Source organism: Schistocerca nitens, chromosome 2, assembly GCF_023898315.1.
Source record: "Schistocerca nitens isolate TAMUIC-IGC-003100 chromosome 2, iqSchNite1.1, whole genome shotgun sequence".
Taxonomy (NCBI): domain Eukaryota; kingdom Metazoa; phylum Arthropoda; class Insecta; order Orthoptera; family Acrididae; genus Schistocerca; species Schistocerca nitens.
The window spans coordinates 824,488,329-824,505,150 of NC_064615.1; the positions used below are offsets into that span (position 1 = coordinate 824,488,329).

The following is a 16,822-nucleotide window of genomic DNA, read 5'->3' on the forward strand; positions in this document are numbered from 1 at the left end:
TGCTGTAATTTGACCGTGCATGGCAGACCGGGTCGGCAACACTACAAAAAGCGACTGTACGGAAATAGCATCAGAAACTAATTGAAATTTACCTTATAATCTTGTTAGATATGCAGTATTAATTACACTGTAGTCTTCATGGCTGTCCTCCTAATTTCTCTTGTAGGACGACCCGTCTTTCACTTTTCTCCGTCTGTTGAAAACTTCTTCAAGTTGTCACTGTAATGATCAATTTACAAATTTGATGATAACCACCTCGAGTCACTATTGAAACAACCTCGCTTTGTAATGTAATTTTAATTTCCACCCAAAAGCACACTCAACACATCGCCGAAAAATACACGTCTTTCGTATGAAGACAAGAGAGAGAGTGTCATCAATTAGTTGTTAAAAACAAAAACCTACGCAAAAGTAAAAAGACGAACAAAATTATTTATAAAAATCGGTCACTGGCGCAGCGCTCTTCTGCATGCGCGATCGTAAATTATATCTTTGTATTGGCGGAGGCGCGGAAGTCAAAGTACCATTACAACGTGGATGTTCCATTATGATCCCAAAACAAAGAGGTGCTCTTCAGTATGGTGCTTTCCAGGTGAGGAACCACCCATGAAAGTTATGAAAAGTAGGAGCTCTGGAACTTTCTTCACCAAGAGTATGACCTCACCTCTGTGACCTTGGGCACACGTTGCACAGTCAATGCTGACTGGTATGTGACTGAATGCTGAAAGTTACAGGGAGACCACATGCCACATGGAAGTCACAGCACTCAAAGTTGAAGAACAGGCACAGTCTTCTGCATCACAGCAATGCTTCAGCACATCCAGCTGTCAGAACAATGGACATCTTGGAGAAGGAAGAAGTGTGAGTGTTACTGCACCCACCCTATTCACTTAACCTGGCTCTGGGTGACTACTTCCTTTTCCCAGAGACAAAGGAAAAAAAATTCATGGATTCATGGGAAGTGTTTTTCATCTGATGACAAGGCTGTTGCAACACACAACAGTGCTCTAAGTAACTTCCCTAAACAAGCTTGGTCTGAGACATTTTTGAAATGTTTTCGAAAGATGGAAAAAATTTGTAAGTCCTCATGAAAAGTATTTCGGTAAGTTGTGACATTTATAATATAAATAATTTTTTTTCTTAATTACTGCTTAAAGCTTATGGTGTAACCCTCATACTCAAAAGTAATATTGACTGGTTCTTGGTCAACTCACTTAACTTAGAGAAGACACATTTCATTCTTCCTTCAACTGTTGAACATACATACTACAGATCACTATCCACAGATTTGGGCATCTTTCCATGTGGATGAAAGTTTAAGTAATTTGCAGGTTTTAAAGCCAATGTTATTTAACATTAAACATACAGTTTTTGCTCAGAGCAGCAGATGTGTACATTTGCATTGTCTGCTTTGGTAGAGCTGTCATCCATCCAAAGGTTGGTGTTTGCCTTCATCCAGACTTTGAACTGACTTGCCCATCAAGATATAAGAGATTCTACAATTTAATGAGGACTCTGAAATACATGGCAACTTGACTTTTTGACATTAACAAATGTGTCCAGAGGTAAAAGAAGTGATAAGTACCAGAAAAATTCTGGTTCTGACCTTTAAAACACTAGTTGAGCATGTAACTGCTTTCTTTCTTTACCCTTTTGCTGATTGACGTACATGTACTTACTGTTTTGGTTATCAACACACACACAATTATTATAGAAGTTTACATGTGATGTTGGCATTCAGTAGTTAAATTCTAGCTCTCCTCTCAACAATGGTTTGGGCTGAATTTAATACAAGTTCCATATTTACTGCTATTCAATCTTGGAGGCTATTTTTGTAAAAGATGTTCATTCATTATTTGTCTGCTGTCAAACTTGACATTCTCAATGTGCATTGCAGATAGTCTGAATTCCCCTTTCTTACTCTGCCATAAAGTGTCTATGAAACACATTTAAACTTTTTCATATTAATTGTGAGTTGTCTCCAAGAAGTCTCAAGGGAGCAATTATTGTCTGCACTCAGTACTTACATTACCAACAATTACTATAATCTTACAAATCGAAAAATTTTTTTTGAACTATAAGCAATGGATAATCCAGGATGGACTGTAACAGTATAATGAAAAGTATAGTTGTTACTCACCGTGTAGAAGATATGCTGAGTTGCAGGAAGGCACAACACAAAAGAAAGTTAGCCTTTGGCCTACAAGGCCATTGTCAAAATTAGACAATGTGCACACACACACACACACACACACACACACACACACACACACACACACACACACACAGACAGAGAGAGAGAGAGAGAGAGAGCGCTCACATACACATGACCACAGTCTCTGGTAGCTGGAGCCAGACCAGTCTTTTGTTGTCCCGTTATTTGACTCAGCGTCTCCGCTATATGGTGAGTAGCAATTATTTTTTGAACTTCAGACATTTTAGAATAATGTGTTCACTTATTTAGGTATCATTTTTGTGTTAATGATTTCTTTATTGCTTTTCTACCTCCAGAACAAAATCAGTTCTTTTGTCATGTCAGTATGTTGTGAAGTGACGATTAGAATCAAACTTTACTCGGTCTGTGAAATTGTGCTAGACGGGGTTGATCCTATTTCATGCCAAAATAATCTGCAATTAATGTTTGCAATGCAGATACCAAATTCAGCTTTATCTGAATAAATTTTTGTGCTAATTTAAGGTCGATGGCCGTAGACAATTGGCTTCAGGATGAATCATTAACATTCATCCTGAAGCAATTTGTATATAACTTGGGCAGAATTTCTATTTGGTGTGATGAATGGCTGCTTGCTATAAACATGGAAAAGTATAAGTTAAAGGAGATGAGTAGAAAAAATGAACCTGTAATGTTCAAATACATTATTACTAGTGTCCTGTGTAAACCATTTTGTTGATTAAATATCTGGGTGTAACATCACAAAGCACCATGAAATGGCAGGAAAGCTGGTGGTCAGTTTTGGTTTATTGGGAGAATTCTAGGAAAGTGTAGCTCACCTGTAAAGGAGGCTGCATACAGAACGCTTTTGCAATCTTTTGTTGAGTACTGTTTGAGATCACTATTAAGTCATATTGAAGGAAGACATTGAAGAAATTCAGAGGCATGCTACTAGTTTTGTTACCAAACTGTTTGATCAACACATGAGTAGGCTCTGTGATCTCAAATCAGAATCCCTGGTGGGGGAATGGGGGCTGTTCTTTTCGCGAAACACTATTGAGAAAGTTTAGAGAACTGACATTATGACATACTGCAGAATGACTCTACTGCCACCAACATTCATCTTGCATAAGGACAACAAATATAGAGAAATCAGTGAAAGTATGGAAGCATATAGATAGCTATTTTTCCCTCATTCCATTTCCAAGGGGAGTAGGAAAAGGAATGACTAGCATTGGTACAATGTGCCCTCCATCATGCAGTGTACACTGGCTTGCAGAATAGATGTACATGTTTCTGTCTAAAAGTTCATGGAATGCGGTATAAGTATTTTTTTGAAGGAAACAGTCCCCATCAAAAACTACATCAATTAAACATAAGTTACTATTAGGACATGGAGAAAAAATAAAAATGAATAAATAAACCGTAAAAATGCAAACTAAATTGGTTGTGCAAGTCACTCAGGTTGTTGAATTGGGGAAGGATCTGCATGATAGAAAAAGAGGGATTATTACATTAAGGCATGTGTCCACTAGCAAGTAACTTATGCAAGAACTTGCTGAGGTGTTTACATTAGAACTGAAACTTGTGGAGGTTTACTTCTGCAAATCAGTCACAGCAAGTTCCTTAAATTAAATTGTCCAAGTCTTTGTAGATGTGTTTTCACTAGGATTGCATAATGAGATGGGCAAGGGGAAGTTTACAGTGTGTGTTCTTAAGAACCAGAGCAGTTGCCACCATTGGTGGATAATTATTGAAGAAAAACTGTGACAAAAACAAAAAGTTAATAGAAAAGAAACATTTGAGTAAAGAAATGGACACAGAGAAATACATTTTAAGTTATCAAGAAAGACTATTGAATGAACTAAAATGGGAGGACTTCACTCTAATTAAAAACTTTCTAAGAATGCCACATACAGTTATAGAAAATTTCTTGTCTGCTGTACAATAAAATATTTGGAACAAGGGTACAAAAATGCTGCCAGCTGTCACCAAGAGGTCACCTTTTAATTACTCTTTGATTTTTGCAAACTGTGTCTATTACTTTTATTATAAATGTAATGCATTTGAAAATAGGATACTAAAAAGTTGCAAGCTGTATCACCACAAGATCGCATTTAATTAGTCTTTGATTTTTGCAAACAATATTTATTACAAACTTACTTATGTTTACACTAACATTAAAAAATCAGCTAAAATTTAAAGACGTCTCTAATGCCATCTTGTTCCCCTTATGGTGAAACAAAGTAATGCATAAATGCCTTTATACTTTGGCTGACAGTGGCCAATTATACAAGGTGTAAGGGGTATAAGTGGCGTACTGTGGTAATTAGTTCCTTAATATGTACTAATTTCAGTGTGTTAGTTTTTTACCCTGTGTGCAAGAGTCTTCCTGCAAATATGTCACATAATTTATTACCAGGATATTTTTTTTCCGTGGTCGTAACTGCATCACTAAGTGGACTGCACCAATCAGAATATACTAACCATTTTGCGTCCACGCTTCAACATCTGACCACCTGCCCAGGGGAAAATAAGCATTAATGGCTTGATCTTACCACATGTACTTTGAGGTAATATTCAACCTAAAAACACGCTACTCCTGATAGCTATAATCATTAGTCTGCAAATGAAGTAAATACTGCCCTAAAGTTGTTCAGTACACTGTCCTGAGACACCAATAAATAATGTGTACTTATACCCCGAACATGTGGCTATGTTTATGGGTACCCATGGTACATTTTTTCCCGTACTTCTGTCTTTGTACCATTTTCCATTTTCACATTCATGTTTTTGTACTCGTATTGAACACACAAAACTTTCAGCAACTGGCAAGTACTTGCAGCAAGATGCACGAAATTGTTTCCACCAACTTGCAGAAGCTACTTCTGCAAGTTGTTGAAACTTAGGTAGTTCCCACAAATGACATGCAGAAGTTTACCTGCTAGTGAACACATGTGAAGGTGCCCATACCCAGGGACAAGGGGGCCACGGTCCCCCAGCACTCCCCCCCCCCCCCCTCCCCCCAGCTCTCAGGGAAAGGAAAAACTATAGTGTAGTCAGATGTCTCTCTTTCAAGAAAATTATTTAAACGTCAGTATTATGCAGGTTTTTAACAGAGTTGGAACTGGAGCTTTTTATGGCTACTTAAAAGTTGCTATTCACCTTCCAAAATGTCAAAAATAGTCCAACCCCAGATTCAGGTGCCCCCCCCCCCCCCAAACTATTGTATGGGCATCCTTGAACACAGTACCGAGCGAGGTGGCGCAGTGGTTAGCACACTGGACTCGCATTCGGGAGGATGACGGTTCAATCCCGCGTCCGGCCATCCTGATTTAGGTTTTCCGTGATTTCCCTAAATCGCTCCAGGCAAATGCCGGGATGGTTCCTTTCAAAGAGCACGGCCAACTTCCTTCCCTAATCCAATGATACCGATGACCTCGCTGTCTGGTCTCCTCCCCCAAAAACGACGACGACAAGAACATCCTTGAACACATGCCTTAAGCAATAGTCAAGATTTGAACATGTGAGAAGGTGCAGAGAGAACATTTTGTAGATGATAAGATTAGAGCATGAACAGAAGTCCACAATTAATAATCATTGCTATGTACTATATTGGTATGGGGAGAGAGTGGGACAAGAAATAATAAGAAAAGTCACCTTTCATCGTACATGTTGTTCTGGCTTTTGGGGAACAAGTATAGGTATACACATTGTAAAACATACAAGAGAGCTATTAAAGGAAAATACATAAACATGAAGGAAATATGGTTGATATTTGTAGGTCAGTGAATGGGTTATTGCTTTTTACATCTTTACAGACGAATGGAAAAACTGATAGAAGCGGACCTCGGGGAAGATCAGTTTGGATTCCGTAGAAATGTTGGAACACATGAGGCAATACTAACCTTAAGACTTATCTTAGAAGAAAGATTAAGAAAAGGCAAACCTACGTTTCTAGCATTTGTAGACTTAGAGAAAGCTTTTGACAACGTTAACTGGAATACTCTCTTTCAAATTCTGAAGGTGGCAGGGGTAAAATACAAGGAGCGAAAGGGTATTTACAATTTGTACAGAAACCAGATGGCAGTTATAAGAGTTGAGGGGCATGAAAGGGAAGCAGTGGTTGGGAAAGGAGTGAGACAGGGTTGTAGCCTCTCCCCGATGTTATTCAATCTGTATATTGAGCAAGCAGTAAAGGAAACAAAAGAAAAGTTTGGAGTAGGCATTAAAATTCATGGAGAAGAAATAAAAACTTTTGAGGTTCGCCGATGACATTGTAATTCTGTCAGAGACAGCAAAGGACTTGGAAGAGCAGTTGAACGGAATGGACAGTGTCTTGAAAGGAGGATATAAGATGAACATCAACAAAAGCAAAACGAGGATAATGGAATGTAGTCAAATTAAGTCGGGTGATGCTGAGGGAATTAGATTAGGAAATGAGACACTTAAAGTAGTAAAGGAGTTTTTTATTTGGGGAGCAAAATAACTGATGATGGTCGAAGTAGAGAGGATATAAAATGTAGACTGGCAATGGCAAGGAAAGCGTTTCTGAAGAAGAGAAATTTGTTAACATCGAGTATAGATTTAAGTGTCAGGAAGTCGTTTCTGAAAGTATTTGTATGGAGTGTAGCCATGTATGGAAGTGAAACATGGACGATAACCAGTTTGGACAAGGAGAGAATAGAAGCTTTCGAAATGTGGTGCTACAGAAGAATGCTGAAGATAAGGTGGGTAGATCACGTAACTAATGAGGAGGTATTGAATAGGATTGGGGGAGAAGAGAAGTTTGTGGCACAACTTGACTAGAAGAAGGGATCGGTTGGTAGGACATGTTGTGAGGCATCAAGGGATCACAAATTTAGCATTGGAGGGCAGCGTGGAGGGTAAAAATCGTAGAGGGAGACCAAGAGATCAATACACTAAGCAGATTCAGAAGGATGTAAGTTGTAGTAGGTACTGGGAGATGAAGAAGCTTGCACAGGATAGAGTAGCATGGAGAGCTGCATCAAACCAGTCTCAGGACTGAGGACCACAACAACAACAACAACAACATCTGTTTATATCTTTTAATTCCCTTCATTGAGTGTGTTGGTTATGATCAAATGATAGTGTTAGTTGATGTTATCGAGTACATATTTTTAATATTTTGCTCACACTTAACTAATGCATTTGTTCTCTAACAGTAGTCCACATCATCCATAAGAATTGGTTTACAAATACATGCTTTTCTTTTACCTTGAAATTTGTATTGCTTCTTACAATGTTGTAGCTGTGGATCGATTTCCAAGTTTGGAGCGTGAGAAAGAAGCAACTGAGCAGCAAAGAGCACGTAGTACCAGCAGCAGCAAACTACAGGATCATAATCATACGAGGGAGGTGGTTTTTGCTTTGCCATCCATGCAACTTCATCTCAAGACTGAGCACCTCCAGTCAGCAAGGACACCAGATCTTTCAGGTAAATGTTACTTTAACTCTTCTTTGTTAGAATGTTACTTGAGCATTTCAAAAGTACTGTTTTATTTCTCAAAAGCTTCCAGCATGTTCCTTTTAACAATATTTTCACTTTAAAATGAATCTTTCAGGTAAATGTTACTTTAACTCTTCTTTGTTAGAATGTTACTTGAGCATTTCAAAAGTACTGTTTTATTTCTCAAAAGCTTCCAGCATGTTCCTTTTAACAATATTTTCACTTTAAAAGGAATATTAAAATCATTTCCCTGTATTGAGCCAAATATAGAGATTTCCTTAAATCACAGAAGGAAGTTATTTATTCATTGAAATGTGGCAAACAACAGATAATAAAGGAATACATATTGAGTACTGTGAGCTTTCTGTCTTATTGTATAATGAAGTATTAGATGGGCTGTTACATGCCACTTCCACAACAGATGCAGTTAAGTAATCTTTACTCAGATATCTTAATATTAGGGGTACCAAAACTTTCATGCATAGAAAAAGCTATAATCTAGTAATCAACATAAATTATTATGTTAGGTTGAGCTTGAACAATGTTTAGTCATAAATATGAAGTTCACCAATCACTTAATGGGTGATTGTTTATGGTATCTGAAACTTTGGGTGTCATCGGGGAACATAATTTACAACTCAGTCTTATTTGTTTCTTGAGCAAATATTAATGACGTCATCTGTAAACATGGGATTCTAAATAACATAAGTACTTCTAAATTGGGTTTTGTGACAAAAATTTTCCATCAAAAATCATCTCGTAAGTAGATGTGCTGCAATTGTTACGTTTTTTCATTATTGCTCAGTGTTCTGTAGCTCTTAAGGTGTAAAAATACCGCTGTACCAAGAAATAATGTAAATTCCAAAGTTCTATGTAATTATAATTGTTAAATTAATGTAATCAAATGCTTAAAATGGATTTTTTAATTTATTTGTACAACATTGGTGGAATTAAGCATCCTCTGATCTACTCCACACTATGAACTCATCATATTGCTGCTGATGTAGTCAGATGTTTATACTGAATTTCTGATCATTATTTTTTATTATACTGTCCAATTTTTTTGTTTTCCTTTGGTCAACATTAAATCTGAATTTTTGTTGTATATTCTTGTATAATTATCAGAGATAACAAATATTAATTGTATTTTTATCCAGCACCGTAGATATTTCTTCAGATTATCATTCATTATGTTTTTCGTGAACCTGCTGTTCATCTTACATCAATAAACTTTCCATCAACAGTCAGAAATATGTAATAAGTGGGCACCTTGCAATCAAATTATTCTTAAGCACACATTTTCTCCATAATACAGTAATAAGGAACTAACTACGGAATATTAAAAAAAATAGCCCATATCTACTTTGTTCTCATTTTAAAGTAATTGTAAACTTGTAGCTGTGTCCTCGCAATATTTGAAATAAATAAAAGTATACTCCATGAAAAGAGAGCATTGTAATAATGATTCAATGATTTGCATATGTTACAAAGGAAATCTTACATGCAGCAAAAATTAAATACAAAAATACTTTAAAACCTAGATCACATTTTCATAATACAGTTAAAATACAGTGTCTAGATAGTTTCGATTGTAAGTAACAATTATCTTCAGATCTGTAAACAAGCAAAATAAAGAAAATTGCATTAGAAAATCTTGTTTACAACATAATATTAAAGATAACACTGTTTGAAGAAAGCAAAAATACAGAGGTGAAACCTTTTACTCTAGTAAAAAATGGTAGTGTTTAACATTGTACATAAATGAAGAAACAATCCTACATAAACAATGAATGTGCCGCATAGTCAACTTCACAGTATTTGAACAAAAAAAATTAAAAAAATTCTGTGCTTTTATTATAACCTCCCATGCATGTATTTAATCCAGGTTGAGCACAAACTGGATGTACCAGTAATAATAATCATGAAGTGACATGCATTTGTGTAGAAAGCAACATGAATAATAGTCACAGTATTTTAATTGTCATATGTAAATTAAGATTTTTGCAAAAGAAGTTAACAAATTGCATAAAGATGATAATGTCAGGAATTACTAAGTTTTATTTGTGGTGTAACGCTTCCAAGGTTCTCGGGTATGGTGCTGGATGCAATCATCGAAGGCCCACTCAATTATGGCAGAACGGTTGTTTAGTCATGGACCTTCCATGATTGCATCCGGCAGTATACCCGACAATCTTGGAACCATCATATATGTCGGGAAAGCCTCAGATATGTGTATCTAGTGTTTGCCAATTTCTGTGCAGGACAAAAGCCATTAGTCGAATGCAGTTTCATTACTGAGTTTGAAGATCACATTTTTGTTACTGTGGATGCAGATGCTTTCTTTTTTCTCCATGATCTCATCACATCATACATGAAAGAGAAGGAGAAAGTGGTGAGTAAATTTTTTATTTATGCAGTTTTTCACTGGAAATAGGATATAAATATTAGTTTTTATAACAGTAAATACCATGTAAGTACACAAATTAAAAAACTGAGATACGCTTAATTTAGATCCCAACCTTATTTATAATTATTTACATTTAGGTTTTTATTTCATTTTATTTTTTTATTGGCCTTTTTTTAAAGATTTGTTAAGTTTTATTTCCAAAATTACAAGTATAAAATTACCACTAGATAAGTCTAATCTGCTCCTGATCAACTTGTGGATAAGTCAGAATTCTTGTGCTTCCGTAGTGATAATACTGTGTAAAATTCCACAACTTCTTATATACACTGAAGTGCCAACGAAACTGGTATAGGCATGCACATTCAAATACAGAGAAATGTTGACAGGCAGAATATGGCGCTGAGATCAGCACCATCTGTGTAAGACAACAAGTGTCTGCCACAATTGTTAGATCATGTACTGTTGCTACAATGACAGGTTATCAAGATTTCAGTGAGTTTGAACGTGGTGTTACAGCAGTCAGCACACGAGTGATGGAACACAGCATCTCCAAGGTAGTGATGAAGTGGGGATTTTCCAGTACAACCTTTTCATGAGTGTACCGTGGATATCAGGAATCTGGTAAAACATCAAATCTCTGACATCAGTGCAGCCAGAAAAAGATCCTGCAAGAACGAGACCAACGACAGCTGAAGAGAATCATTCAACGTGACAGAAGTGCAACCTTACTGCAAAGTGCAAACCATTCAACGAAACATTATCGATATGGGCTTCTGGAGCCAGAGGCCCAGTTGTGTACCCTTGAGGACTGCACAACACAAAGCCTTACACCTTGCCTGGGCTCATCAACACTGACACAGGGTTGTTGATGACTGAAAACATGTTGTCTGCTCAGACGAGTCTCATTTCAAATTGTTCCAAGTGGATGGACATGTACGGATATGGAGACAACCTCATGAATCCATGGACCCTGCATCTCAGCTGGGAAATGTTCAAGCAGGTGGTGACTCCCTAATGATGTGGGGTGTGTGCAGTTGAAGTGTTATGACTCTGATATCTGATGCATATGTAAGCATTGTGTCTAATCACCTGCATCCATTCATGTCCATTGCAAATTCTGACAGACTTGGGCAATTCCAGCAGGACAGTGCAACACCTCACACATCCAGAATTGCTACAGAGGGTCTCCAAGAACACTCTTCTCAGTTTAAACATTTATGCTGGCCACCAAACTCCCCAGACATGTATGTTATTGAGCATATCTGGGATGCCTTCCAACGTGATTTTCAGAAGAGATCTCCATCCCCTCGTACTCTTATGGATTTATGTACAGCCCTGGAGGATTCATGGTGTCAATTCCCTCCATCACTACTTCAAACATTAGTCAAGTTCATGCCAAGTCTTGTTGCAGCTCTTCTGTCTACTTGTGGGAGCCCTACTTGATATTAGGAAGGTGTATCAGTTTCTTTGGCTCTTCAGTGTGTAAACCACACCAGTCTGCCTCAAGATATGTTGGTAAATGTGGAAGACACACAAGCGTACAGAAAAAGATAATCTGCATTCACCATCAAATAATCAATACAATCCCTAGAATAATACAATTTCATGACATCTTAGAGATTACTCTTCTGAATATGTAAGTTAAGAATCTTGGAGTTCATGGAAACAAAGAACTATAGACAGTAAAATGTTTTCTTTGTTAACATTCTTTCGTCTTTTAATTTGGTGACAGGAATAGCAGTGAGATTCTAGGAAGGGCATTAGGTAGCCTCATCCTGGCATGAACGGCTTTTTTTTTTTCTTTTCATATAATGCCGTTCTGTGCCAGTTTACATTGTAAATTGATTTCTGTATAGTATTATGCTTGCGTAAATCACAGTTTAAGTTGGCTTTCATTTTTTGTACAATAAATATTACTTTTAAGATATATATACATTAATAATGGTAAACATATCAAATTCTGGGAACAAGTTATGCCATGGGTCTGTTGAGCACCACGAATAATTCTGACAGCTTTTTTCTGCAGTGTTAGTAATGTATTTAGGTTCCTTTATGTTGTTTCATCCCATACTTCAGTAGCATATTGAAAGTCAGTAAGAACAATGAAAGATACACAGCACATATATGCAATGTTTGATAGTTATGTTTATGAGAAATAAGCTTTTAGGTAGCTTACAGGTCAAGAAATATATATGTCTGTTCCACTTGAATGTGTTCTGGATTGTCATTATGAAGAATTTGTCCAATTTTCCTTTTTTACAATGTCACACTCTATGGATAATTTCATCCCAAACTCTGTTTCTTGATATTAAATTCAATTATTGCAGTCCCTGTAGCACATGGATTTAGATGAGTTTCACTGAAATAGTGGACTGTTTTATTGGTAACACTGTTGCACAGTACCTCTAGACTTGCGTGCCTGCTGGTGCTCAGCTGGGCATGCATGGGCTCACGTAGGTAGGGGTGGCCAAAGGGCTCTGGTGCAGTCTGTCAGAAAGCCAAGCTGGAGCCTATACAGCAGTTCTATACTAACCAAATGCATGCAGGTAGGGTTGGCCAAGTGCTTTGAGCATTTACAGAATGCTTCTAATAATGCCACCTGACTGGTAGCCTATACTATCTGTACCTGCCTGCGAAAAAGCTGAGGGATGCCCAGAATTGCCAACACTCTTCATTGTAGTGTTGGAACAGCCTGCTCTAGACCTTCTTAGGCTTTGTTTTTCCACATAATGGTGTATCATCTGCATTTTTTAAATTACAGTAATTTATATCATTAGCATTTATCAAGAAGAGAGGTGGTCCCAACATTGAGCTTTGAGGCACTCGTATTTGAAAGTAGTAATTTCGGAAATTACTTTAAGCCACTCAAATTATTTCTTTTTGCTTGCCTATGATTTTGTTAACTTGTAGTCAGTTCCTCTAATGCCCAGGTTCCATAGTTAATCAAGTAATGTGGCAATCTCAATACAATCAGATGTTTATTCGAGGAACATTACCTTCAAATCATTTGGCAGTGCATTGAAGTATTTTGCTCCATTAATATATGGATTGTTTGCTTTTTTTTTTCTCAGTCTTCTGTTTATCACGTGGTCATTTTGTACTTGTCTATCATTGTGGTCATGAATTTCTGCATTACGACATGTATGTTTCTTATCTTCTACAGTTAATGCTATTGTTTCAAACATATACATAGAATAGATAGTCAGAATTTTAAAATCTATAAACAATCCCTTACAAGATGTTCTAGTAACTTTTTTGCCTAATATTCTCAAGGCTCTTTTCTGGAGCTTAAATACTCAATCTACAAGAGTTTGGAAGCCCCACCCCACAATGAAAGACCATATGCTAGAAATGGATTATTAAACCAAACTACATCATCCTCATTCTTTAGGTATTGGCATATGAAGCTTTTCTTCTTAAAACATATAGGCGAGATGATAGCCTTGCACATACATTATCAATTTGTTGTGTCCATAGTAGTTTGCTATCTTTGCATATACCTAGCAATTTACACTCACTGCAGATTTCCCCTAAAATATTACTAACTTGAGAATCAATACAAGTTTGCAAATCACCAACATTGAAGGGGATTATATTTGTTTTTTGTAAGTTGACTTTTAGAGTGTCATTTTCAAACTTTTCCTTTGCAATATCTATAAAAAATTTTACCTGTATGCTGAGATTTAGAATATCATTTCCCCCAATAAAGCCCTGAAGTGTCATCTGCATACATTGTCATGAAGGTATTATGGATCAATTATCAATCCCTGAGGCATACCAAATTTAATATTCCTGACCCCTGATGTATAACTTTTTATTGTTTCTCTGTTATTGTGTGAGATTGAGGTACACTATTTTCTGTTTTTTTTAAAAAATATGAAATTATGAGGTGCAATAGTTTTCCACTTATGCCATCTCTGGTCAGTTTTGACAGAAGTACCTTATGATCAATGCTATCAAAAGCCTTTGATAAGTCTAGCGAAACTCCAGCTACTTGCATGCCTTCATCAGTTTTTTCAAGAGCTTTCAGCATAAATTGAAGTGTTGCAGTCATCGTGCTATGGCCATTTTTGAAACCATGCTGGAAATCTCCCAGGAAGTTGTGCTTATTATAATGCTCTAACATATATTTCAAAATTACTTTTTCAATTAATTTGCTAAAAATGGAAGTTAAAGTGAGTGGTGTGTAATTTTCTACTAGTTGTTTATCACCTTTTTTGTAGAGAGGTTTAACTAATTTTAATATGTCAGGCAACACTCCTTTTAAGACACTGTTGATTAGATGCACCAAAGGATATGCTAGATTATTTTCACACTGTTTAAGTAGAAATGGAGAAATTTCATCTCAGCCAGCAGATTTTTTTGTTTTTACGTTCTCTGATGAGTTGCAAAATATCCTTGAATCAAGCTCATGGAGTTGATTAGGTTCAGAATTGTCCTCAGTAAGATTTCCAACAGGTACTTTTTCTGTGGTACAAAAGTCAGATTCTGTGATATCTGTGAAACAGTCATTAAAAATGTTACTGATCCCATGAGGATTTGTGACATCAATATTGTTATTAGATATCTGTATGTTGATGTTAGCTTTTAGTTTTGTTTTATTGTCTCTTATTTGATTTACTATTGACCAGCAGGTCTTGGAGATACAATCTGAGTTTTATATTTCCGAGTTACTCTTTTCGGCCTTCAATCTTTTGATGTGCTTGCGAAACTGGTACTTATATTGTTTGTGTTTATCCCTGTGCTCATTGCTTTTGGTCTTTCTTTGTATCATATACATTTCTTTCTAATAACCACGATAGTTTGTCAGTTCTACATTTAATTTCATGATTTATCCAATTACTTTTTTTCCAGTCATTTACTGGAAAGGTCATTTCTAGGGATGAGACATTGAAGTAATAATAAAAATTCAGTGATACTATTGCTGTTCTTTTCACACTGTTGTAATCTTTTTAGCATACTGCTGAAATTGACATAATTGTCATCAGTTGTGGCTCTTTTGTCAGTTTTTGTTACCGACATGATGATTGTCATCAACAGCAAGTCATTGTTTATATCTCCAGTTTGTATTCTGTTAACCCAGACATTGATATTACAATTTTTACTGTTGCTTCAACAAGCAGGTGATTAAGAATTTCAAAAACAATATCTAGGCTAGCACCGGGAGGTCTGTATAGATCAATAATGATCTCCCCTCCCCACTTGTAATTAATTGCTGCAAGTTCTACAACATCCTCTTTGGTAAAAGTCTAGAAAGTTTCAGTGAATCATTTAGAAAACTAACCTAATTTTGGCATGGGCTGTCTCCCAAGATGATAGCAATGAACTTTTTGCCACACAAATTTTGTTTCCCATGAAATTCTGTACCTATTTTTATTTTGATTTCAAAGTTAATGATTGATAACTTTGAGTTAGTGGGCTGTGCATCATTTTCAGCATATATTGGTTTTACCTGGATGTAGACATGTATTTCAAGCTGCTGGTGATATGCAGGAATTCTTGTTGGAAGTACCAGAATCAAGCTCCTTGTTCACAAGTATAGAATTGTTTCCATTGGCACTCCTGACCATTTGTGATCCACAGAACACAATACACAGGTTGTTCATTGACACTTTCTGTTGTAGGCAGTTTTCTCTTCATTTCTTTGTGAGATCTTTATATTTGGAACGTCCTGACACAAGACTTCTTTATCTTTATATTTGGAATGTGCTGACACAAGACTTCTTTTAATGTATTTAAGAACAGAATAGAAGTTCATTGTCCTATAATATACAATTTGAATTGCAGATAGGCACAACAAAAAGACTATCACAAATAAGCTTTCGGCCACACACACAAACACACACGCACACACACACACACACACACACACGCGACTGCAGTCTCTGACAACTGAAGCTTCCATTGCTAGAGACTGCAGTCGTGTAGATGTGAGTTGAGATTGCACGTGTGCATGTGTGCATGCGTGCGTTTGTGTGTGTGTGTGTGTGTGTGTGTGTGTGTGTGTGTGTGTGTGTGTGATTTAATTTTAATGAAGGCCTTGCTGGCCAAAAGTTTATTTGTGAAAGTCTTTTTGTTGTGCCTATCTGCGACTCACCATCTCCACTATATGGTGAGTAATAATTTCCCTTTTTATAATATTGTTACATTCCATCCTGGCTTTTCCATCATTGCATTCCTAGGAACTTCACACAGCTAGCTTCTTGCAAAACCATGTTTTGGTGATTGATTTGAATATCATTTAATTTTGCTTGTTTCATTTTAAACTGCATTGACTGAGTCTTTTCCATGTTTAATTTTAACTCGTTTAAATCAATCCAGCTATTAATTTTTCTTAAGTATGAAATACATTTTGAGAAATTTATGTAAAACAGAAACAGAATGGGACCTCAGACAGAACCTTGGGGTATTCCTTGTAAAATGGTTTCCCATTTTGAAATATAATTTCCTCTCTCTGATGATATAACTACTCTTTCTCTCCAGTTGGTTAGGAATGACTTAAACCATTCTAATACAGTGCCCCTAATTCCATATTTACAGAGTAGCAAGAAATGGTTCACACTATCAAAGGCATTTGATAGGTTACAAAAATTTTCTGTGGCAGGCAGTGAGTAGTCTAGTAAGGTGCTAATTTTATCTTCAAAATTCTGTGGTTTTGCCTTTTGTAAATCTATAATGATTTTGTGAGATTATTTTAAATTTTTCTGTGAAATTTTTAATTTGTATGGTGACTACCTTTTCAAATATTTTTGATAGTGATGGAAGAAGAGAG

At 36.4% G+C, this 16,822-nt stretch overlaps 1 protein-coding gene across 1 annotated transcript in view; it reads left to right on the forward strand.

Annotated features, from left to right (window-relative positions):
• Window positions 1–16,822, forward strand: part of LOC126237082 (transmembrane protein KIAA1109 homolog) — a 567,281-nt gene that overhangs the window by 538,821 nt on the left and 11,638 nt on the right. Inside the window, exons 84-85 of the mRNA XM_049946881.1 lie at window positions 7,446–7,631; window positions 9,905–10,035. Coding sequence (XP_049802838.1) covers window positions 7,446–7,631; window positions 9,905–10,035 — 317 coding nt within the window. The remainder of the gene's footprint in view (window positions 1–7,445; window positions 7,632–9,904; window positions 10,036–16,822) is intronic.